Below are 24,912 nucleotides of genomic sequence, written 5' to 3'. Positions count from 1 at the left end.
AAGCTTGCATTTGTGGCATGTGAAGTTTGGCTTTTCCACTGGTAAGTCTGTGAACATGTAGCAAGAAATGCAGCTCACCAAATGGCTCCTGGCCTCTTCCATATAGAGATTTCTTATAAACGATGAAAGATGAGCCTGGTTTTCAGATTTCCTCTTTTCAGCTGCAACGGCCAAAACCCAGTGATCGTTGAGCTCGCGGAGACTCTTGACTTATCCCAGAAGACACTGGGAATATGCAAATGATCTCCTCAAGACTCTTCCCCTGGTTTTCCAATTTCCTCTTTTCAGCTGCAATGGCCAAAACCCAGTGATCGTTGAGCTCGCGGAGACTCTTCACTTATCCCAGAAGGCACTGGGAATATGCAAATGATCTCATCAAGACTCTTCCCCTGGTAAGAAGGCTTACACCGCTCCCTTAACCACCAAGTCCTCGTTGAAACTTCAATTCCAAGCTATAAATTCTGGGCAAGACCCTGATATCTCATGCATGACCCATGTCTGATTGCTGCTGTGCCATTTGGAAATTTCTATTTTCTATTGTTGGTCAATTGATACCAGTTTTCATGGTGTTCTTTATTTAAGCTGTTTGGGAAGCTTTTTGTCACCCCTTAAGGTGTTGTGTATGTTTGGTTTGTCCTCCCATTGAATCTAATGGCATATGGATACACCTGTCGAACATGTTCAGTGAAAGTCTAATCGTTCGGCAAATCGAACCTAAGTTTGAAAGGTTTACTTATCTGTAATGATTAGCTGACTCTGAGCATAACAAGAAGTGCCCCTTTGGGGAAACCACACTTCCCAACCAGACTATAGTTGAGCATTTTTTTGGCAACATGTTGGAGATGGAGGAATGGGGGCCAGAGAGATGGAGCAATGTGGTGAAAATTCTGAAGGTTCTAGAATGTTCATCTTGCTGACTTATGAGCATTTGATGGCCCACTTTTGGGAGTTTACCTTCCATCTTATGGACAGCACCTTTAGGGATGGAGCAGAGCTGAGTCACCATGATGACTGTACAGTATATGTTCTGTCATTTATCTTGGCACCTTCCACCAGTAAGGGACATTGTCCTCTGTGTGGACTTTATCAGAGCCACATTTAATTATTTACCATTTATTGAGTCTAACTCCACCCTGGTCGCTGGCACGTGCTCCACTACCTGTCAGGGACAACGTATGTGCTGCTGACTTAGATCTCGAGCTATCAGCTGGAGGTGGGACTATGGAAGTTTTCAAGCCGGTATTACCAGAAGGCATCCATAGAGCAACTACACGCAAGAAGAGATGGAGTGTCTTCTGTCTCAAGGGATCAACCTGCTGGGACAGCTGGCACTATGCTACTTGGTCACCAAACAGTTATGGATTGTCCTAAAAGGATTCAGAGTTCATTTCCTCTCCAGGGTGTGGAGGACAGACCTAAAAAAGTATGGAGGCTGGGCAGGTAAGTGGCATCCGGCTCTGGCATGGGCACTCTACTTCTCTATTTGCCCTGGGTTATGGTGGACACATGGTAGAGTGAGGACTTCACTGCAGCAGAATATACAAAAATCCTGATAAAAACCTGCTGCATGCCACAAGAAGGCTGCAACCCTAAAGCCGCAGGCATGAAGGATGGACCTGAAAAAGTATGGAAGCTGGGGCAAGAAAGGGGTTGTGGGGGGGGGGTAAATCCAACACATACTGTACATCGTCCCCTAATTATGTGGGAAACTGAGCCCTTATAGTGGGGCAGATATTATAGCAGTAAAGAGATATAAATAGAGAATGAATTCCTGCTGCAGACCTCAAGGAACCTACAAACCCAAAGCACCACTTCTACCGTGTGACATATCCATCACATGTGTGGGTGGGATAGCTGAACTTTGTCGAGGCTTTACTACAGAGCAATCTGGGATATAGAAATTCATATGGTCTCAAGGGTGTGGGGAGTCAACTTCTGGAAAAGGCATATCCAACACATGCATGGGACCACTGTTTCCCTTTTTCCACAGTATTAGGGTGATTACGTGGGAGGCGGCACTTGTGGTGTGGAGGCTTTACTGCAGTAGAATGCATAGAAATCCTTGGATGAAAACCTACTACAGACTGCAAGAAAACCGCAACCTCAAAGTTCATAAAGTCTCTATGATTGGAGAACCTTGAAAATTTTGCAGTAGCTGTAAGAATATGATAAAGGGGAATATCTAGTATGTACATGGGCCCTCTACACCACTTTTCCCCCAGGATTATGTATAAATGACCCTTGTGATGGGGAGGTATTACTACAGTGAAGCACATAGTTATTCTAGATAAAATTCTGCTGCAGGCAGCAAGAAAACCCTCAACACTTATATTGAGGAGGACAGACCTTAAAACATTTGGAGGCCGTTCAGGTAAGTGGCCTGGGTCAATTCTGAAGATGACCAGCCAACACATACATGAGCCCTAAAGTCAAACATGCAGAAGAAATGGCAGCCACGTTCTCTGTGGTTTGCACTTTTTAACTAAAATAGTAAAGGGTGTAAATATTTATGTGTCATGGATAGACAGCAGGGGGGTCAAGCAGATCCCACCAACGTTACCGCTTTGTCACAGATGACACTGGAGAGATCACACAGATCTCAATGCTGCCACCAGTTGTCATGGACATGCAACTCTGCTGTCTCCAATGGTCAGGACAATTACGCAATTCAGTGGTGAGTGACAGACGAGGCCTCAACTGCTTCCACTACTGGGCCGGTTATTGGGGAACTCACAGTGAGCATATGGTATATACACATCCCATTCCAACACATGAATGATATATATATACCCCAGTACAACCACTGCCTACTCCACAATAACAAAAGGGAACTACTAGGTGCCACCACCAATCGTTTATACAGGTCAATTGGACACCCCTTACTGATAGCGTATGGCTTCAGGGGTGCGGTTTACAGAGTAAGAGGAACAGAACTATTACATTTTATATTTAATCCAGAAAGGTAGGCAATGTTTATAAAAATATACGTGATGCAAAAAGGGAACAAAACAATACATCACATACAATTAGATGAAATAAGAAGGAATAGAAAAATGAATTTACTAAACCTGATGTCAAGGAAATGGCTCTGAGCTTAGCAGAGGGAATCACTCTGATTGGGAAAATGGACCACTCTCACAACTTATAACTTTGAGAATAAAACATGACCTAAACCCAAATTCTGCTTTTTATTAGCTCAAGGTTACTCCCACATACCTCTCCTTGATCAGATCATGTGGGGGCTGTTTGTGGGATGTGCTCAACCCTTCTATATTTTTAAGATTCATAACTTACAGGATATCTTTGCCCCTGGAAATCCCAGGTGGTAGATATCATCAGGTTTCCTATCGCGATTTTACCTTTTGATAAAAATGAAATATGACATATATAACATCATCCATCAGACCATTATTAAGTTGGAGGGGTTCTAATGAATGTACAGTGATGTGAATGAATGTGTTATGTTCGTCCCTTCACTAAGAAGCCAAAAATCTATCTCCCATAAATATCGGATCGCTTTATTCATATCTGGACCCCAGAGGTAGCATGTTTACAGCAATTCAAAACACTATAGTGTCCTTCAAATAATATATTGGCACTTCTACCACAACAATACATGTTTATCGTCAACAAGATGTAATTATTGACCCAAAAATAAAGCGAACCAAAAAAAATTATGTAAAAAAAAAACACAATTTTATTAAATACAACAAGAATTAATAGGACTACAAGTCATTATACATAACATACCCCAAGGGGCAAAAATGCACAGACCAAGATCAATAATATTCCAATTAATCATAAATATACATTAGATGACACAATATGTTCTGGTATACCAATGAAAAAACTCAATATCATTGCTAATGCTCAGCTACCTAATCATCATTGCTATAAAATACAATTATCAAGAGTATGCAATATTGTTTTGAGAAGTATCAATGCTTAAATGACCTCAAAAGGTCTATTTCAATATCCTCAAATACAATTGCTACCCAATAGCAGTACCACTCATAATTACCTTAGCAAAGTATGGAGGTGATCATTCAGGTATTGACATTTTGCTAATATGTTTTGTCTTAGACTATTATGAGTAATGGTGTTATTATCTTTAGGTAGCAATATGAATATTATTATTTTATTAATAATATTATAAAATCTTTTATTATTGCTTTTGACGTCTCTTGCAAGCCTCAATTCATTGTCAGCTTTAGATAATCTGATTTGTGCCCTGCAGGTTCTGCAGACAGCATTATATTCTTCTTTAGATATGCCTCCCTCTTTCCATTTTATAAACATTTTTTTCTTCCTTTTTAGCATGTGCTTAAGTTCTGTGTTCATCCATCCTGGTTTCCTTAAATGCTTCCTATTCTTCCCTCTTTTCGGAATTGTTAACAATTGTGCTTTGAGAAATTCATTTTTCAAGATTTCCCATCCTTCCTGGACATTTTTGTTCTTAAGGCTATCCAGCCATTGGATCCCTCCAATTCTCTTTCTGAATCCCTTAAAATCTGCCTTTCTGAAATCTAACCTTGACGTCTGAGTCATCACAAGTCTTCCTCCTCTAGTTATCCAAAATACTAAAATAGCATGATCGCTACCTCCTAGGGTCCCAGCCACTTTTACCTTCTCAACCATTTCCTCCATGTTTATAAGGATTAGATCCAAGGTAGCAGTTCCCCTTGTTTTCTCCACTACCTTTTGGAAGATAAAGTTGTCAGCAAGAGAGGATAAGAATTTCCTTGACCTGTTAGTTTTGCCTGAGAGAGATTCCCAACAAATGTCTGGATAGTTGAAATCTCCCATGACAACTATGTCATATTTTTTGGAGAACTTGGCCATTTGATGCATAAAGAGTTCATCCATATCTTCAGCTTGCACAGGTGGCCTGTAGTAAATGCCTACAATGGTGTCCTTTCCATTGTTCTGTCCTTGTATTCTTCCCAAACAGTTTCCACAGAACTCCCAGTCTCTGAAGCTTGGATCTCTGTGCAGATATACGCGTTTCTAACATACAATGCGACACCCCCTCCTCGTTTATCAAGTCTGTTTCTTGCAAATAAGTTGTATCCTTCTAGTCTTGTATTCCAATCATGTGTATCGTCCCACCAAGTTTCAGTGATTCCAATGACATCATATTTCTTTTCCTGTGTTAGTAGTTCCAATTCTCCTTGTTTGTTACCCATGCTTTGTGCATTAGTATAGAAACATTTTAGTTTGTGATTGGTTTCTCTTTCTCCAATTTTTTTTTATTATTTAGATTTCTTATTTATTTCTTTATTATTATTTACACATATTCAATGTGTAGTCCTACTTCAAAGGAGGTTGGAGTGTCAGTTCTTTTCAAGTTATAATTAGTTTTCTCTCTTCCCCATATTTTTAGTGTGAGGGGGACATGTCCCGTCCCTGGAGCCGTCCGTATGGATTTTTATTTTCTCTATGACATTATTCATTCACTTTTTTTCTGTTATGTAGATTTGACTTCTCCTGGATAGTCGAGAGATGTCATCTATCAATTGTGATACATTATGTCAAAAATACAAGGGTTGTGAATACTTTTATGGACTCTGTGTAGAGTATATAAAGTTTCATCATCTCTCTGGATCCACCGGATTCTTTGTGATTGTTTTTGGTTAACTCTTTCCTATAAGTCATACACTTATCAGCTGCTCCATCGTCTCCACACCCTACAGCCGAGATTGAGACCTATTCTTATGGGCAAAGTCCACAGTAAAGTAATTGTTGGCCAGTGTGGTATAATTTACTGCTGCAGCCAAATCCGGAGTGGCCGGTCTGTGCCACGGTCACGATTAGAGAGTCCTCTGAGGTCATTGTCATATTTGACATCAGGTTCAACATCACCTGGATGGGGGATGGGTTCATGGGGGTGGCCTCCTGCTTTCTAGGCTCATGGCCATGGGGGCTGTATTGTGGTGGGTTTTATTGTGAAGCTTTACGACTGCAATCCAAACTCCGTATTGTGACATTGAAAAGAGTTCACCAAGTTCTCACACATTACAAAAGAAAAACATATACATACTGGGAGGGGAGCACAAACCTTTGCATGTGCCACTATTTTATCTCCTTATTTATGGTTGCACATAAAGCTTTTCATCAGCAAATTAAGATTTACCATGCTGAGTTACCAAACTTTACAAGAACAAAATTATTCTGCAAAGGTGCACAAACTTTTGCACACAATACTTTGTGAGAAAGTTTGATATTCAGTTGACCATTGGTGACGGTGATCTTCGCAGTCAGACATTATTGTGGGCTGTTCCTGGGGTTTGTCCATTTTAGACAATCTGCTGCCAATAGAGGGCAAATTCATGGCCAGTTTTTAGAGCTGTGAATCCACTGACCCCCAAAATCACATTTTTACACTGTTTTCTTTTCTGATTTTTTTCAGTGGTAACAGGAGCAACAGACGGAATTGGGAAGTCCTATGCTGAGGAGGTGAGTGGACATCAGTCTTATCTGTAGAAAAAAACGATTGTAGAAAGAGCAGAACGGCACCAAGGAAAGCCTACTTACGGATGGAGATTTCACTCTGAGTCAATGACACCTGGCGGATGTAAAAATCGGTTGATGTGGTGCTTGCAACGAAAACACATGTGCAAGTATTGAGAAACAAGAAAAAATGCAGCACTCGCCAAAACCGTATAATAGAAAACCACACTCCTTTATTCAAACCATTAATACATGGACAAGGTTTGAAAGGGCTAGGTACGTGCAAGCATGCAGCAAAAAAATCAGGACTACGGGTATTTCGCGCTAGTCACGCTTCCACAGGTCCAGATGTACCCGTGGAAGAGTGACTAATACGAAACGGCAGTAGTCCTGTTTTTTTGCTGCATGCTTGCACGTACCTAGCCCTTTCAAACATTGTCCATGCCTTAATGGTTTAAATAAAGGACTGTGGTCTTTTATTATACAGCTTTGGCGAGTGCTGCATTTTTTCTTGTTTCTCAATACAGTCTTCTCTGTAATGCAACTCTCATTTCTGTGTCCTCACACCTCTGTGTCTTCTCTATAGTTGGCCAAAAGAGGCTTCGATATCGTCCTCATCAGCAGGACTCTAGAGAAACTGAAAAATGTTGCGAAAGGGATCGGTAAGAGATGATTCTGGACTGTTTCTGGAGACATCTGGTATTCTCATGAATAAGATTTTGAGATACAGACATGTAGCGTGCCAAGTCATTCATTCTGAAGTCCCATTTCTGTGTTTGGAAACCTCAATTAACCTGTCACTACCACAACATTCCTCTTGACTTTCAAGGCTTCATACTTCACTAAGTCCCGAAAGGACAAATGTACAGTTAGGTCCATATATATTTGGATAGAGACAACATTTTGGTTCTAGACATTACCACAATGAATTTTAAACAAAACAATTCAGGTGCAGTTGAAGTTCAGACTTTCAGCTTTCATTTGAGGGTATCCACATTAAAATTGGATGAAGGCTTTAGGAGTTTCAGCTCCTTAACATGTGACACCCTGTTTTTAAAGGGACCAAAAGTAATTGGACAATTGACTCCAAGGCTATTTCATGGACAGGTGTGGGTAATCCCTTCGTTATATCATTCTCAATTAAGCAGATAAAAGGCCTTGCGTTGATTTGAGGTGTGGTGCTTGCATTTGGAAGGTTTTGCTGTGAAGGAAACATGCGGTCAAAGGAGCTCTCCATGCAGGTGAAACAAGCCATCCTTAAGCTGCAAAAACAGAAAAAACCCATCCGAGAAATTGCTACAACATTAGGAGTGGCAAAATCTACAGTTCGGTACATCCTGAGAAAGAAAGCAAGCACTGGTGAACTCATCAATGCAAAAAGACCTGGGCGCCCACGGAAGACAACAGTGGTGGATGATCGCAGAATAATCTCCATGGTGAAGAGAAACCCCTTCACAACAGCCAACCAAGTGACCAACACTCTCCAGGAGGCAGGCGTATCAATATCCAAATCTACCATAAAGAGAAGACTGCATGAAAGTAAATACAGAGGGTTCACTGCACGGTGCAAGCCACTCAGGAAACACAGCGTCTGGTGATGTCCATGAGTTCAAGACTTCAGGCAGTCATTGCCAACAAAGGGTTTTCAACCAAGTACTAGAAATGAACATTTTGTTACAATTATTTAATCTGTCCAATTACTTTTGGCCCCTTTAAAAACAGGGTGGCACATGTTAAGGAGCTGAGACTCCTAAACCCTTCATCCAATTTTAATGTGGATACCCTCAAATGAAAGCTGAAAGTCTGAACTTCAACTGCATCTGAATTGTCTTGTTTAAAATTCATTGTGGTAATGTCTAGAACCAAAATTAGAAAAATGTTGTCTCTGTCCAAATATATATGGACCTAACTGTATGTCTCCTGAGACTGGTGGAAGAGGAACCCTAAATATTGGCAGCATTAATAAGGACTTTTCCTAATTTGGAAACCTTCTTGATCTTGTCTATTGTAAACAAGAAGGACAACCTTCCAATCACCATTCTTGCTGCCAATTTCTAGAGTTTTCATCTTGATCAAGATCTAGAGAAGATGAAGAATGTCTCCAGATACAAATGAATTGAAAAAGGTTTCTATTTAATAGTAGTACAATTGAGGACTTTTTCCCCCATCTTTATCTAAAGACCTTAATCCCATCAGTATAAGATCAATTAGGTCTTCCGATAACAAGATGAAATCTCTATATGCCTGCAGGATAAAGGATATAGATGCAGTCAGGATGGATGAGATCTTTGAATAAGAGTAAAGTGCATAATGATTCCAAACACAGAAACTCTCTACACACTGTAAAATGTAGAAAACAAAAAGCAAAAAACACAAATATCCTGAACTAAAAGTAAAAAATATACTGCAAATAATGCATAAAGGTAATAATAATAATAAGGGTATTTAGTAAACATAATTTTGATCAAAATAATGTACAAGCCATCCCGCCACGTCACGGCAACCCTTGTGGGACAGTCCCTACTCTAGTATTTAAAACCTTTTCACTTGCCAAGTGGCGTGAATGTGAATAAGGGTCGAGCGGCTGAACCACTTGTAACAGCTTAGGCCAGACTGGATGGCTTTCCCAGCTCAGAAAGAGGGCGGTCACACCCCTATATGCACTGAATGCACAATGAAATGAATAGAAAACAAATCTGAACTGAGAAAAGTTGCATTATTTGCAGTATATTTTTTACTTTTAGTTCAGGATATTTGTGTTTTTTGCTTTTTGTTTTCTCTGGTTAATGGTCATGTGTTAATATGCACTTACATTGTGCATACACATTAATTTACTTTTCTCAGTTCAGATTTGTTTTTTATTTTTTTACACTGTAAAATGTACTGAGATAGATTACGTTTCTAGATACAGGATGAATAATAAGATCTACATTAAGGTGGTGATGATGAGGTTGTTGAGCATAAGGTCTCCTGATACTGGAAGTGCTAGGGGGAATATTTCATCTTGAATTTAAGAAAACCTTGACGCTTACAAAAGTTTTTAACCTTTTACAGAGGAACAAACCAAAAGGAAAACCAAAGTAATCCAGCTGGACTTCACAGGTGGACCAGAAATTTATCCTGAGGTTCAGAAGGAGTTGGAGGATCTGGACATTGGCATCCTTGGTAATATCAATCTCCAATGTCATATCTGGACCTTTTCTGGCCAGTGTCCATTACATTTTGTATTATGTGTTATGATCACAAACTAAAATTGTGGGGTGGAGTAAAAACCTGGACCACCTCATGAGCCTTCTCCATAGGAATGAATGTCCGATCAGTGGTATTGGAAAACAAAATGTACCTGTACTCAATGTCGTCATTAGATTTTTACAACAATGTAGTGAGTAAACCCAACTTAGAGATATATTAGAAGGTCTTATCTGTGCAGGTCTGGGGTTATAAGTATCAAAACCAAAGTCTGCTATATCTATAATCTTTGGGGTGCTGTTTAGTTTTAGGGGCCCTCTTACCTCTAGATATTCCAGTGCCCTCCTTTCTTTTCTTCATCTGTGATGTCGCCATCTTTGGCTTCTCTCTTCTGTTGAATTGTAGATTTGCTTTATGAAAAAGTGTGAATGTTTGGCTCTTCGATTGCAGTCAATAACGTTGGCATGGCCTACAGTCCGGAGCCCACCGTGTTTCTCAATGTGCCCGACGTCAGTCAGGTGGGTGTGAAGTTATGTGCTTCTCCTTCCTTCCTAAACTAGATGACCTGCATGCTGCCTCAGTCTCAGGATATTTGTGTTTATCTGTGACGCTCTGTCAAAACCTGAGACAAATCCAAAGCTTTTAATCTAATGGGTTGTTCTTTATGTTTTTTTTCCCAAAAGAAAGTAACTGCCATAATGAACTGCAACATGATGTCTGCTGTACAGGTAAGAAACAATGGATATGTACATGTGCTCCTCCCCCTGAAGATACAGATGGGAGGAGCTATGAGTTGAAGGTATCTCAGGCTAATGCCATTATTCTTAATTTCCAGATGACCGCGATTGTGCTACCAAAAATGGTGCAGAGGTCGGTGTCCAGGTGTAAATCATTATATTCTGCATTGTCGTCTGCCCTATAGGCCCCTTACATATTAAGTAAAGTTTGGCTGACCTCATCAAGTGGGAGATTAATGAACTTTGGAGATGGCAGTGTGGTTGAAAGAAGAACAGACTGTGGAGATGGCAAAGTGGTTGAATGACAGTCAGACCATGGAGATGGCGGTGTGGTTGAATGACAGTAGAACTGTGAAGAGGGTGTGGTTGGATGAAGTTAGGACTGTAGAGAATGTGTGGTTGGATGATGGTTGGACTGTGGATATGGCAGTGTGGTTGGATGATATCAGACTGTGGAGATGGTTGTGTTTTTGGATGACTATGGGGACTATGTAGATGGATGGAAGTGTGGTTGGATGATGGTTGGAATGTGGAGATTGCGATGTGGTTGAATTATGGGCAGACTGTGAAGATGGTATGGTTGGATGACTGTGGCAACTGTGTAGATGGCGGTGTGGTAGGATGATATCGGACTGTGGTGATGGTGGTATGGTTGGATGACTGTGGGGACTGTGTAGATGGCAGTGTGGTTGAATGAAGGTCAGACCGTGGAGATGGCAATGTGGTTGAATGATGGTCGGACCGTGGAAATGGAAGTGGTTGAAAGACGGTCGGACTGTGGAGAAGGCAGAGTGGTTAGATTACGTCAGACTGTGGAGATGGCGATGTAGATGGATGACGGTAGTACTGTGGAGATGACGGTGTGGTTGTATGAAGGTAGTATTGTGGAGATGGGTGTGTGACTGGATGATGTCTGTGGAGATGGCAGTGTGGTTGGATGTTGATTGGACTGAGTAGATGACTGTGTGTTTCAACGATGGTGTGGTTGAATGATGGTCGGACTGGGTAGATGGCGATGTGGTTGGATGATTATTGGACTGTAGATATGGCAGTGTGGTTGGAAGATATCGGACTGAGGAGATGGTGGTGTGTTTGGATAACTGGGGACTATGTAGATGGATGTGTGGTTGGATGATGGTCGGAATGTGGAGATGATGGTATGGTTGGATGACTGTGGGGAATGTGGAGATGGCGGTGTGGTTGGATGATGGTCGGAATGTGGAGATGGTGGTGTCGGTGGATGACTGTGGGGACTGTGTAGATAGCGTTGTGATTGGATGATGGTCGGAATGTGGAGATAGCGATGTGGTTGGATGACTGTGAAAACTGTATAGATGGCAGTGTGGTTGAATGATGGTTGGAATGTGGAGATGGCGGTGTGGTTGGATGACTGTCGGAATATGGAGATCACGGTGTGGTTGGATGACGGTGGGGACTGTGTAGATAGCGGTGTGATTGGATGATGGTCGGAATGTGGAGATAGCGATGTGGTTGGATGACTATGAGAACTGTATAGATGGTGAGGTGGTTGGATGATGATCAGAATGTGTAGATGGTGGTGTGGTTGGATGATGGTGGGAATGTGCAGATGGCAGTGTGGTTGGATGACTGTGGGGATTGTGTAGATAGCGGTGTGATTAGATGATGGTCGGAATATGGAGATGGAGGTGTGGTTGGACAATGCTAGGACTGTGGTTGGTTGGTCAATGCCCAGTGAATCTCCACCACTTTTTCTCTCTATTTTCCAGGAGGAAAGGACTGATAATAAATGTGTCGTCACAAGCTGGTGCCCTCCCGTGCCCACTGATCAACATATACAGTGCCACCAAGGTAGAGCAGCCCTCTAATTGTCCACATTTTTTTGGCTGAGAGGCGGGGCTGAATAATACTCATTTGCATATAATGGGGCGTGGCTGTAGATATTTCTATGGTAGAAGCTGTCGTTTCTCTACACAATCTGCATGGATCAAAGACTTGGGGAAAATGTCTCCTTGATTACACAATAGAATGAGCATTTACTCTCTGGTATCAGCCACCGGCGGCTCTGACCATGTTCTCTTCTCTTCCAGGCGTTCCTGGATTATTTTTCCCGTTCTCTTTACATAGAATATAAATCAAAAGGGATAATGGTTCAGGTAATGTCTGACCCCGAGAAAACCGACCGTACAAGAGGGGGAGCAGTGCTGAGACGGTATCACACAGGATGGGATTAGATACACGGCTCAGCAGTCAGTATCACACAGGATAGGATTAGATACACGGCTCAGCAGTCAGTATCACACAGGAGAGGATTAGATACACGGCTCAGCAGTCAGTATCACACAGGAGAGGATTAGATACACAGCTCAGCAGTCAGTATCATACAGGGTGGGATTAGATACACGCTCAGCAGTCAGTATCACACAGGATAGGATTAGATACACGGCTCAGCAGTCAGTATCACAGAGGGTGGGATTAGATACATGGCTCAGCAGTCAGTATCACACAGGATAGGATTAGATACACGGCTCAGTAGTCAGCATCACACAGGATAGGATTGGATACACAGCTCAGCAGTCAGTATCACACAGGACAGGATTAGATACACAGCTCAGCAGTCAGTATCACACAGGAGAGGATTAGATACACGGCTCAGCAGACAGTATCACACAGGAGAGGATTATATACACGGCTCAGCAGACAGTATCACACAGGATAGGATTAGATACACAGCTCAGCAGTCAGTATCACACAGGAGAGGATTAGATACATGGCTCAGCAGTCAGTATCACACAGGATAGGATTAGATACACAGTTCAGCAGTCAGTATCACACAGGATAGGATTAGATACACAGCTCAGCAGTCAGTATCACACAGGAGAGGATTAGATACACGGCTCAGCAGACCGTATCACACAGGATAGGATTATATACATGGCTCAGCAGTCAGTATCACACAGGAGAGGATTAGATACACGGCTCAGCTGTCAGTATCACACAGGATGGGATTAGATACACAGCTCAGCAGTCAGTATCACACAGGAGAGGATTAGATGCACGGCTCAGCAGGCAGTATCACACAGGATAGGGTTAGATACACAGCTCAGCAGTCAGTATCACACAGGAGAGGATTAGATACATGGCTCAGCAGACAGTATCACACAGGAGAGGATTATATACACGGCTCAGCAGTCAGTATCACACAGGAGAGGATTAGATACATGGCTCAGCTGTCAGTATCACACAGGATGGGATTAGATACACAGCTCAGCAGTCAGTATCACACAGGATAGGATTAGATGCACGGCTCAGCAGGCAGTATCACATAGGATAGGATTAGATAAATGGCTCAGCAGTCAGTATCACACAGGATAGGATTAGATACACAGCTCAGCAGACAGTATCACACAGGATAGGATTAGATACACAGCTCAGCAGACAGTATCACACAGGATAGGATTAGATACACAGCTCAGCAGTCAGTATCACACAGGATAGGATTAGATACACAGCTCAGCAGTCAGTATCACACAGGATAGTATTAGATACACGGCTCAGCAGTCAGTATCACACAGGAGAGGATTAGATACATGGCTCAGCTGTCAGTATCACACAGGATGGGATTAGATGCACGGCTCAGCAGTCAGTATCACACAGGAGAGGATTAGATACATGGCTCAGCAGACAGTATCACACAGGAGAGGATTATATACACGGCTCAGCAGTCAGTATCACACAGGAGAGGATTAGATACATGGCTCAGCTGTCAGTATCAGACAGGATGGGATTAGATACACGGCTCAGCAATCAGTATCACACAGGATAGGATTAGATGCACGGCTCAGCAGGCAGTATCACATAGGATAGGATTAGATACACGGCTCAGCAGTCAGTATCACACAGGAGAGGATTATATACATGGCTCAGCAGTCAGTATCACACAGGAGAGGATTAGATACATGGCTCAGCTGTCAGTATCAGACAGGATGGGATTAGATACACGGCTCAGCAATCAGTATCACACAGAATAGGATTAGATACACGGCTCAGCAGTCAGTCACACAGGAGTGGATTAGATACACGGCTCAGCAGTCAGTATCACACAGGATAGGATTAGATACATGGCTCAGAAGTCAGTATCACACAGGATAGGATTAGATACATGGCTCAGCAGACAGTATCACACAGGAGAGGATTAGATACACGGCTCAGCAGTCAGTATCACACAGGAGAGGACTAGATACACGGCTCAGCAGTCAGTATCACACAGGATAGAATTAGATACACGACTCAGCAGACAGTATCACACAGGATGGGATTAGATACACAGCTCAGCAGTCAGTATCACACAGGATAGGATTAGATACATTGCTCAGCAGTCAGTATCACACAGGATATGATTAGATACACGGCTCGGCAGTCAGTATCACACAGGATAGGATTAGATACACAGCTCAGCAGTCAGTATCACACAGGATAGGATTAGATACACGGCTCAGCAGTCAGTATCACACAGAATATGATTAGATACACGGCTCGGCAGTCAGTATCACACAGGATAGGATTAGATACACGGCTCAGCAGTCAGTATCACACAGATAGGATTAGATACATGGCTCAGCAGACAGTATCACACAGGATGGGATTAGTTACACAGCTCAGCAGACAGTATCACACAGGATGGGATTAGATACACAGCTCAGCAGTCAGTATCACACAGGATAGGATTAGATACACAGCTCAGCAGTCAGTATCACACAGGATAGGATTAGATACACGGCTCAGCAGTCAGTATCACACAGGATAGGATTAGATACACGGCTCAGCAGTCAGTATCACACAGGATAGGATTAGATACACGGCTCAGCAGTCAGTATCACACAGGATAGGATTAGATACATGGCTCAGCAGTCAGTATCACACTGGGTGGTATTAGATTCACGGCTCAGCAGTCAGTATCACACAGGATAGGATTAGATACACGGCTCAGCAGTCAGTATCACACAGGATAGGACTAGATACACAGCTCAGCAGTCAGTATCACACAGGGATAGGATTAGATACACGGCACAGCAGACAGTATCACACAGGATAGGATTAGATACACAGCTCAGCAGTCAGTATCACACAGGATAGGATTAGATACACGGCTCAGCAGTCAGTATCACACAGGATAGGATTAGATACACCAGATATAATGTCTCTCCCTTTTCCCACAGTCGGTGCTGCCCCTGGTTGTTTCTACAAAAATGGCCTATAATTTGCCCAGCAATATTCTAATAAAAACAGCCCCTGACTTTGTCCGGGAGGCTCTGAACACGGTGGGGTACACGCACCGCACCAACGGCTGCCTCTCCCACTCCATCCAGGTAATGAATTATGAATGCAGCTCTGGAGGTAGAATACATGATATACAGTAATAAAGTAACAGTAAATAAAAGTAACATTACATACAGATTGTTGTAATGGTATTTCCTGAGAAAATTGAACTGTAACCCTTTCACTGCCAATGTAACCTGGGAACATGGTGTCCCAGTGATGTATAACGGTGCCCCTAGTGGTCAGACAGGAGTATTTGTGTTCTCCACCATGAAGGGATGACACCGGAAAGATTGTGCAAAATCCCAATAGTCAAAGAATGACACTGGAAGGACCACCCAGATCCTACCGCTGCCACTAACTGTCAAAGATCTCAGCATGGGAGGTCACGCAGATTCATTCACTGTTTTTTTTTTTTTCTCACGGACAGCTCTCTGCTGCCCCCTATCATCTGGACAATTACGAGATTGATGACAATTAACAGAAGCGGTCGCAGGCTGTTTGCACTAATAGACTGGTTATTGGAGAACTAACAGCGAGCATATGATACATACACCTCCGACTCCAACGCTTGGAATATGTTTATACACTCTGAGTACAATCACTGCAAATTCCACAATAACTCAAGAACTACTTACTGCCACCACCAGTCATTTATACGGGCTGACTGAACTCCTTATTTCTGGTGGTGTAGGGTATCGTGGTGCAGTTTACAGAACAAAAGGAACAGAATTATTACATTTTATATTTATCCAGAACTGTTATGATTGAGTCACCGTAGGAGGCAAAAACAGAAATGCAAGCTAAGTCCAGAAAACAAGAGAGGTTGGCAGCTATCGGATTGCAGACCCCTGAACCTATCAACACAACTAGCAGTAGCCATGGGGGGTTCCTACGATGCCCTAGACCCCTCGATCACAGCCGGAGAACTAGATAGCCTAAAGACAGAAAGGGAAATCTAAACTGCCCCAGAGCAGACCCCAAAGCAAAAGGCAGCCCCCCACAAATAATGACGGTGAAGCAAGAAGAAAGAACACAACACAGAAAGAAAGATAGACTGAGCAAAGGCGGGGCCCAAGCTATCTAGATAGGAAAGTACAGGAAGGCTGCTGTCTGCAATCCGTGAAAAACCCTATGAAAATAAGAGCCAACAGACTGACAATGAAAAAGGCCCTGAAGACGCTAGGCTTCAAAAAGACTATGTCAGTATTCTGGAATATTCTGAAGACAGAGCTACAGGTAAAAGGAGATTCAGCTCACCCCAGCAGGGAATGGCAGAATCCAGAAAAGCAAGGCAAACAAAAAACAAAACACAAATGCAAAAAGGCAAAGCAGAAACTTAGCTTTAGAGGAGCAGGAATCAGACTGGTGTCCTAGAAGTCCACAGAGAAATCACCGCAGGGCAGAAGGGCGTCGCCAGCCTTATATCCAGTCAGTGACTCCACTCAGCCAGTCAGCATCATTAGGCTCAGGTGCCTGATAATCAGGCTCATTACCTTCCTTTACCAGAATAGGGAGTTCACCCGACCTCAGTAACGAAGGGGAAAATGAACTCACAACAGTACCTCCCCCTTGAGGAGGGGTCACCGAACCCTCAACCACGCCACCAGGGCGATCAGGGTGAGCCCGATGAAAGGCACGCACCAATCTTTTGGCATGAATATCAGAGGCAGAGACCCATTAATTATCCTCCTGACCATAACCCTTCCACTTAACCAAATACTGGAGTCTCTGTCTAGCCAGACGGGAATCCAGTATTTTCTCTACCTCATATTCCATGTTACCTTCAACCAATACAGGGTCCGGAGGTGCCACCCCAGGAACAACTGGTTCAACAAACCTCTTCAACAAGGACTTATGGAACACATTATGGATTTTAAATGTGACAGGAAGAGCCAAACGAAAAGAGACCGGATTAATAATCTCCAAAATCTTGTAAGGTCCAATAAATCTAGGCTTAAACTTAGGAGAAGCCACCTTCATAGCAATATTTTTTGATGATAACCACACCATATCACCAATCTTAAACTGGGGACCAATGGTCCTATGTCGATTGGAAAACCGCTGGGCCTTTTCCTGGGAGAGAGATAACTTATCCACCACTTGGTCCCAGATCTGGTGCATTCTCTCCACCACAGTGTCAACACCTGGGCAGGCAGAAGGCTCCACCTGCCCTGAAGAAAATCGAGGATGAAACCCAAAGTTACAAAAAAAAGGTGACATCAAAGTGGCAGAACTAGCTCTATTATTTAAAGCAAATTCGGCCAAGGGCAAAAATGAAACCCAATCATCCTGATCAGCGGAAACAAAACATCTCAAATACGACTCCAAGGTCTGGTTTGTTTTCTCTGTCTGCCCATTGGTCTGAGGGTGAAAAGCAGAGGAGAAGGACAACTGAATTCCCAGCTTGGAACAGAAAGTCCTCCAATATCTAGACACAAACTGAACTCCTCTGTCAGATACAATGTTCTCAGGAATCCCGTGCAAGCGAACCACCTGTTGCAAAAACAGGGGCACCAACTCAGAGGAAGACGGCAACTTAGGGAGTGGTACAAGATGAACCATCTTAGAGAACCTATCACAAATCACCCAAATAACAGTCATTCTTTGAGAGACCGGCATATCAGAGATGAAATCCATTGAAATATGGGTCCATGGCCTCCTTGGGACCGGCAAAGGCATCAACAACCCACAAGAGCGAGAACAAGATTTAGACCGGGAGCAAGTCCCACAGGACTGCACAAAATTCCTGACATCATGAGACAAGGTGGGCCACCAAAAAGAGCGACTCACCAGATCTCTAGTACCAAAAATACCTGGATGACCAGCCAATGCAGAGCAATGAACTTCAGACATCACTCTCTTCTTCCACTGGTCAGGAACATACAACTTCCCACTGGACAACGCTCAGGTTTGTCCTCCTGGAACTCTTGCAGAGCAAGTCTCAAATCGGGCGAGATGGCAGAAAGAACTACCCCTTCGCCTAAGATGGTAGCAGGCTTGGTCACCACAGGAGAATCAGCAAAGAAGCTCCTAGAGAGGGCGTCTGCCTTGACATTCTTAGTTCCAGGAAGAAAAGAGACCACAAAATCAAAACGTGTAAAAAACAAGGCCCACCTAGCCTGTCTAGGGTTCAAGCGTTTAGCCGACTCTAGATAAATCAAATTCTTGTGGTCAGTGAGGACCACGACTTGATGTTTAGCTCCCTCCAACCAATGTCTCCACTCCTCAAATGCCCATTTCATGGCCAACAGTTCCCGATTCCCCACATCATAGTTACGTTCAGATGGAGAGAACTTTCGGGAAAAGAAAGCACAGGGATTCATTTTAGATGTTACAGGATCCTTTTGGGACAAAACAGCTCCTGCACCAATCTCAGAAGCATCCACCTCTACCTGGAACGGGAGTAAGACATCAGGTTGCCGCAAAACCGGGGCGGAGGTAAATCTTTGCTTCAGCTCCTGAAAGGAAGCAACAGCCTCCGGAGACCAATTCAACACAACAGCGCCCTTCTTAGTCAGATCAGTCAATGGCTTGGCAATACTAGAAAATTTTGCTATAAATTTCCGATAAAAATTAGCAAAACCCAAAAACTTCTGGAGGGCCTTCAAAGAAGTGGGCTGAACCCAATCATAAATGGCCTGTACCTTGGCCGGGTCCATTTCAATAGTTGACGGAGACAAAATAAATCCCAAAAATGAAATCCTCTGTACTTCAAAAAGGCATTTTGATCCTTTGACATACAGGGAATTCTCCCTCAAGATCCGGAACACAGTCCGAATATGTTCCACATGAGAATCCCAATCCTTGGAGAAGATCAAAATATCATCCAGATAGATAATCAAAAATTTATCGACAAAGTCTCGGAAAATATCGTTCATGAAGCACTGGAAGACAGAAGGGGCATTAGTGAGCCCAAAAGGCATCACCAGGTACTCAAAATGTCCCTCCGGAGTATTAAACGCCGTCTTCCATTCATCCCCCTGCTTAATGCGGATAAGATTATACGCCCCCCTGAGGTCAAGCTTGGTAAACCAGCAAGCACCTCTAACTCTAGAGAATAGATCCGAAATCAGGGGTAACGGATACTGATATTTAATAGTAATTTTGTTGAGGGCACGATAATCAATACAAGGCCTTAAAGAACCATCCTTTTTGGCCACAAAAAAAAAAAGGCACCTAAGGGTGAAGAGGATGGTCTAATATGACCCTTTTCCAATACCTCCTTAATATAGGACCACATAGCCTCGTGCGCGGGTACAGATAAATTGAAGAGCCGACCCTTGGGAAATTTACACCCCAGTCATAACTCCTATGAGGAGACAAGGACGCAGACTCATTCTCACTAAATACATCATAAAAGTCCGCCAAATAGTCAGGAACATCATGCGACTGAGGAGAGGTGGAAAAAACCGGAGCCACACTAAAGGCACACCGACAACCCCAACTCACCACAGACACAGATTTCCAATCCAAAACTGGATTATGAATTTGCAACCAGGGAAACACCAGAACAACGGCATCATGCAGACCATGCAACACCAAAAATCTGCAATTTTCTTGATGGTCTGGGGCGACCCGCATGACCACCTGGGTCCAAAACTGAGGTTTATTTTTCGCCAAAGGAGTAGCATCAATCCCCCTCAAAGGGATAGGCGTCTGCAGAGGTGTCATCGGAAATCCACAATGTTTAGCAATATCCAAGTCCATTAGGTTTAGCGCTGCTCCCGAATCCACAAAAGCCTTGGCGGAAAATGTGGACAGGGAGCAGATCAGAGTAATTGCCAGAAGAAACTTAGGTTGAACACCACCAACAGAAAACGTGTGCGCAAAGCGTTTCTCTCGTTTAGGACAAACAGAAATAATATGCGAGGCATCTCCACAGAAAAAGCACAGCTTATTACGCCTTCTGAACTCCTGACGTTGCGCCTTAGACAAAACTCTATCACATTGCATAGGTTCAGACGTCTGTTCAACCGGTGGCAACACCTCTCGTGCAATCCTGCGTTCACCTAAACGCCGATCAACCTGAATGGCTAATGACATAGAATCGTCCAGACCAGAGGGAACAGGAAATCCCACCATAGTATCTTTTACAGCTTCTGACAAACCCTTCCGAAAGAGAGCAGCCAAGGCATTATCATTCCAGGTAGTAAGGACCGCCCACTTTCGGAACTTTTGACAGTACAACTCTGCAGAATCTCGACCCTGGTTCAATGCCAACAGGGTCTTTTCAGCCTGATCAACAGCATTAGGTTTGTCATACAACAACCCCAAGGCTTGAAAGAATGCGTTCACATTAGTCAGAATAGGATCATCTGGTTTCAAAGAAAACGCCCAATCCTGGGGATCGCCACGCAGCAAAGAGATGACAATTTTAACCTGCTGCGCGGAGTTCCCTGACGAGTTAGGCTTCAAGGCAAAAAATAATTTACAATTATTTTTGAAACTCAAAAATTTAGATTGATCCCCAAAAAATACATCAGGTGTAGGGATCTTTGGTTCAACAGCATGTGAACGAGCAAGGTAGGCGGAAATTCCCCGCACTTCCGCAGCGAGCTGCTCCACACAATCAGACAATTGTTTTATCTCCATTGAGAAAAAAAAATTCCCCCTACGGCCTCAGAGATATAGAGGAAAGAATATACACTTTTTTTTTTTTAACACAATTCTTTCCTGCTATTGAGTACCCTAGGATCTGCGGTATGGCAGGTGATTCTGTTATGATTGAGTCACCGTAGGAGGCAAAAACAGAAATGCAAGCTAAGTCCAGAAAACCAGAGAGGTTGGCAGCTATCGGATTGCAGACCCCTGAACCTATCAACACAACTAGCAGTAGCCGTGGGGGGTTCCTACGATGCCCTAGACCCCTCGATCACAGCCGGAGGACTAGGTAGCCTAAAGACAGAAAGGGAAATCTAAACTGCCCCAGAGCAGACCCCAAAGCAAAAGGCAGCCCCCCACAAATAATGACGGTGAAGCAAGAAGAAAGAACACAACACAGAAAGAAAGATAGACTGAGCAAAGGCGGGGCCCAAGCTAACTAGATAGGAAAGTACAGGAAGGCTGCTGTCTGCAATCCGTGAAAAACCCTATGAAAATAAGAGCCAACAGACTGACAATGAAAAAGGCCCTGAAGACGCTAGGCTTCAAAAAGACTATGTCAGTATTCTGGAATATTCTGAAGACAGAGCTACAGGCAAAAGGAGATTCAGCTCACCCCAGCAGGGAATGGCAGAATCCAGAAAAGCAAGGCAAACAAAAAACAAAACACAAATGCAAAAAGGCAAAGCAGAAACTTAGCTTTAGAGGAGCAGGAATCAGACTGGTGTCCTAGAAGTCCACAGAGAAATCACCCGCAGGGCAGAAGGGCGTCGCCAGCCTTATATCCAGTCAGTGACTCCACTCAGCCAGTCATCATCATTAGGCTCAGGTGCCTGATAATCAGGCTCATTACCTTCCTTTACCAGAATAGGGAGTTCACCCGACCTCAGTAACAAAGGGGAAAATGAACTCACAACACAGAACAATAGCCAGTGTTTATAAAAATATGCAAAAGATTTTACAAAGGGGACAAAACAATACAGCATATACAATTACATAAAATAAAGAGGATTAATAAAAGACACTTACTACATTAATCACAGAGATGGCTCAGAGATTATTGAAGGAGAGCACTTCGATTGGAAACGTCCCGTGAACAGGATCGTGCCTACACTGATGTGTATCTCTCTACAGGAACCCAGATCATATTTCGTGTTTTCCTTTTATCAGCACATAAGTATCTTTTATAAGTCATCCAGGATTTTATGAAATTCTCAACATTAGCAATATCTTCACTCCTAACGATCGCAGGTGTTCGACATCGCCGCTTTTCTTTTTATCATGAGTTTACCTTTCCATAGATAATAAACATGACATGGCTGGTGTTGGTTAAATGGCCACTATTGATTTGGGGCTTATAGGCAGGCATCACAGTTATGAAAATATGCACATTCATCCCTTATTAGTCCTGAAATTGAAGATGTACAGTACATCCCATCAATATCAGATCTATACAAACCCCAATATTGCTAACTTTCCACCAGTGCCCCATTGGCTCCTAGCAGGTGTAAATTTTTTCCCTAAAGGGAACAATAGTTTCCTGTCCCCTCAGGATGTCTTTCCTGGGGACAAAGGAGACTTTTCTACTTCTCTGTCTTTGTGTAAACACATATCCCTTTTGTTACCTGAACCTGAGAAAAGAGCTTTCCTGTCTAATTACCTGTACTCTGTAGGGAGTCTTGGCTGCAAAAGGAACTTGAATAAAAGAACTATTCATACCTTAATTGGTTTTGTAACCCCATGGCTCTGCATGATTTGCCCAATTTCCTATGTCAGTTGTGCAATTCTACTCCGAAGAGACTAAGGGCCCCGACACACATAGCGATGCACCAGCATTCCTGACAACGATATAACCTTGCATAAGGCTGGCCAGCGGGAGACCAGCGATCAAAAAATAAGTCCTGACCATTCCAGGATGATCAGCGATAACCGGCAAGGGGGCCGGTCGCTGGTAAGTGTCACACACAGCGATCTCGTTAGCGAGATTGCTGTGTGTGACAGGGGCTTTAGAATGTAAGCTCTTTTTCCAACTGCAATTCTATGTTTGAGAGGAGGTGGGAGAGGAGTGAATGCCCCTAACTTAAGTGGCTTTAGAGATCTTAATATTTTCTATGACATCCGGTATAACTATTACTATGAGGCTCACCCCCATAATATGGACACTGTCACCTCGTGACAAAAAAAGTGTTTTGTGAAGAATCTTCTCACTTTATGACTTCTTCTTTCAGAGTTACTTCATGAACAATATTGTATCGGACACCCTACTAGCCTCCAAGCTGATGGAAATTTTCGTCAAGTCAGCCCAAAAAAAATTGGAAAAAGCAATACGACAAAAGAAGCAGTAGAAGAAGCTGAGGATGGTCTACCAAGTACTGACCCCGAATTAATGTAATATAAAGAGGAAGAAATAGACATTTTCTTAAGAAATTACTGTAACTTTCATTAAGAATAAAACTACTATAATACTGCCCCTATGTGCAAGACTATAACTACTATAATACTGCTCCTATATACAAGAATATAACTACTAAAATACTGCCCCCTATGTACAAGAGTATAACTACTATAATACTGTCCCTATGTGCAAGAATATAACTACTATAATACTGTCCCCTATGTACAAGAATATAACTACTATAATACTGCCACTATGTACAAGAAAATAACTACTATAATACTACTCCTATGTACAAGAATATAACTACTATAATACTGCCTCCTATGTACAAGAATATAACTACTATAATACTGTCCCATATGTACAAGAATATAACTACTATAAAACTGCCCCTATGTACAAGAATATAACTACTATAATACTGCCCCCTATGTACAAGAGTATAACTACTATAATACTGTCCCTATGTGCAAGAATATAACTACTATAATACTGTCCCCTATGTACAAGAATATAACTACTATAATACTGCCACTATGTACAAGAAAATAACTACTATAATACTACTCCTATGTGCAAGACTATAACTGCTATAATACTGCCCCTATGTACAAGAATATAACTACTATAATACTGTCCCATATGTACAAGAATATAACTACTATAATACTGCTCCTATGTATTAGAATATAACTGCTATAATACTGCCCCCTATGTACAAGAATATAACTACTATAATACTGCTCCTATGTATAAGAATATAGCTGCTATAATACTGCCCCTATGTGCAAGAATATCACTACTATAATACTGCCCCCTATGTACAAGAATATAACTACTATAATACTGCTCCTATGTACAAGAATATAACTACTATAATACTGCTCCTATGTACAAGAATATAACTACTATAATACTGCTCCCATGTACAAGAATATAACTACTATAATACTGCCCCCTATGTACAAGAATATAACTACTATAATACTGCCCCTATGTGCAAGAGTATAACTACTATAATACTGCCACTATGTACAAGAATATAACTACTATAATACTGCCCCCTATGTACAAGAGTATAACTACTATAATACTGTCCCTATGTGCAAGAATATAACTACTATAATACTGCCCCTATGTGCAAGAGTATAACTACTATAATACTGCCACTATGTACAAGAATATAACTACTATAATACTGCCCCCTATGTACAAGAGTATAACTACTATAATACT

The 24,912-nt window shown here is 42.5% G+C and overlaps 1 protein-coding gene across 2 annotated transcripts; it reads left to right on the top strand.

The window, feature by feature from the left end:
• The first annotated feature begins 1,195 nt into the window (after window positions 1-1,195).
• Window positions 1,196-23,746, top strand: LOC141050223 (very-long-chain 3-oxoacyl-CoA reductase-B-like). Of its 2 annotated transcripts, XM_073547076.1 has the most exons (11): window positions 1,200-1,440; window positions 6,410-6,456; window positions 7,037-7,112; window positions 9,505-9,615; window positions 10,090-10,157; window positions 10,323-10,367; window positions 10,475-10,509; window positions 12,125-12,206; window positions 12,446-12,511; window positions 15,575-15,724; window positions 23,507-23,746. In XM_073547076.1, the coding sequence occupies exons 1-11, from the start codon at window positions 1,284-1,286 to the stop codon at window positions 23,621-23,623; spliced, it is 954 nt and encodes a 317-aa protein (XP_073403177.1). In that variant the 5' UTR covers window positions 1,200-1,283; the 3' UTR covers window positions 23,624-23,746. The 2 variants fall into 2 exon arrangements, with proteins under 2 accessions (XP_073403178.1, XP_073403177.1); XM_073547077.1 differs by lacking the exon at window positions 15,575-15,724 and having other exon boundaries at window positions 1,196-1,440.
• Window positions 23,747-24,912: the final 1,166 nt, after the last annotated feature.

This window comes from Dendrobates tinctorius, unplaced genomic scaffold (assembly GCF_039654945.1).
Source record: "Dendrobates tinctorius isolate UK_male_01 unplaced genomic scaffold, ASM3965494v1 ptg000151l, whole genome shotgun sequence".
Classification (NCBI taxonomy): Eukaryota; Metazoa; Chordata; class Amphibia; order Anura; family Dendrobatidae; genus Dendrobates; species Dendrobates tinctorius.
This window is presented reverse-complemented; position numbering and strand designations above follow the sequence as displayed.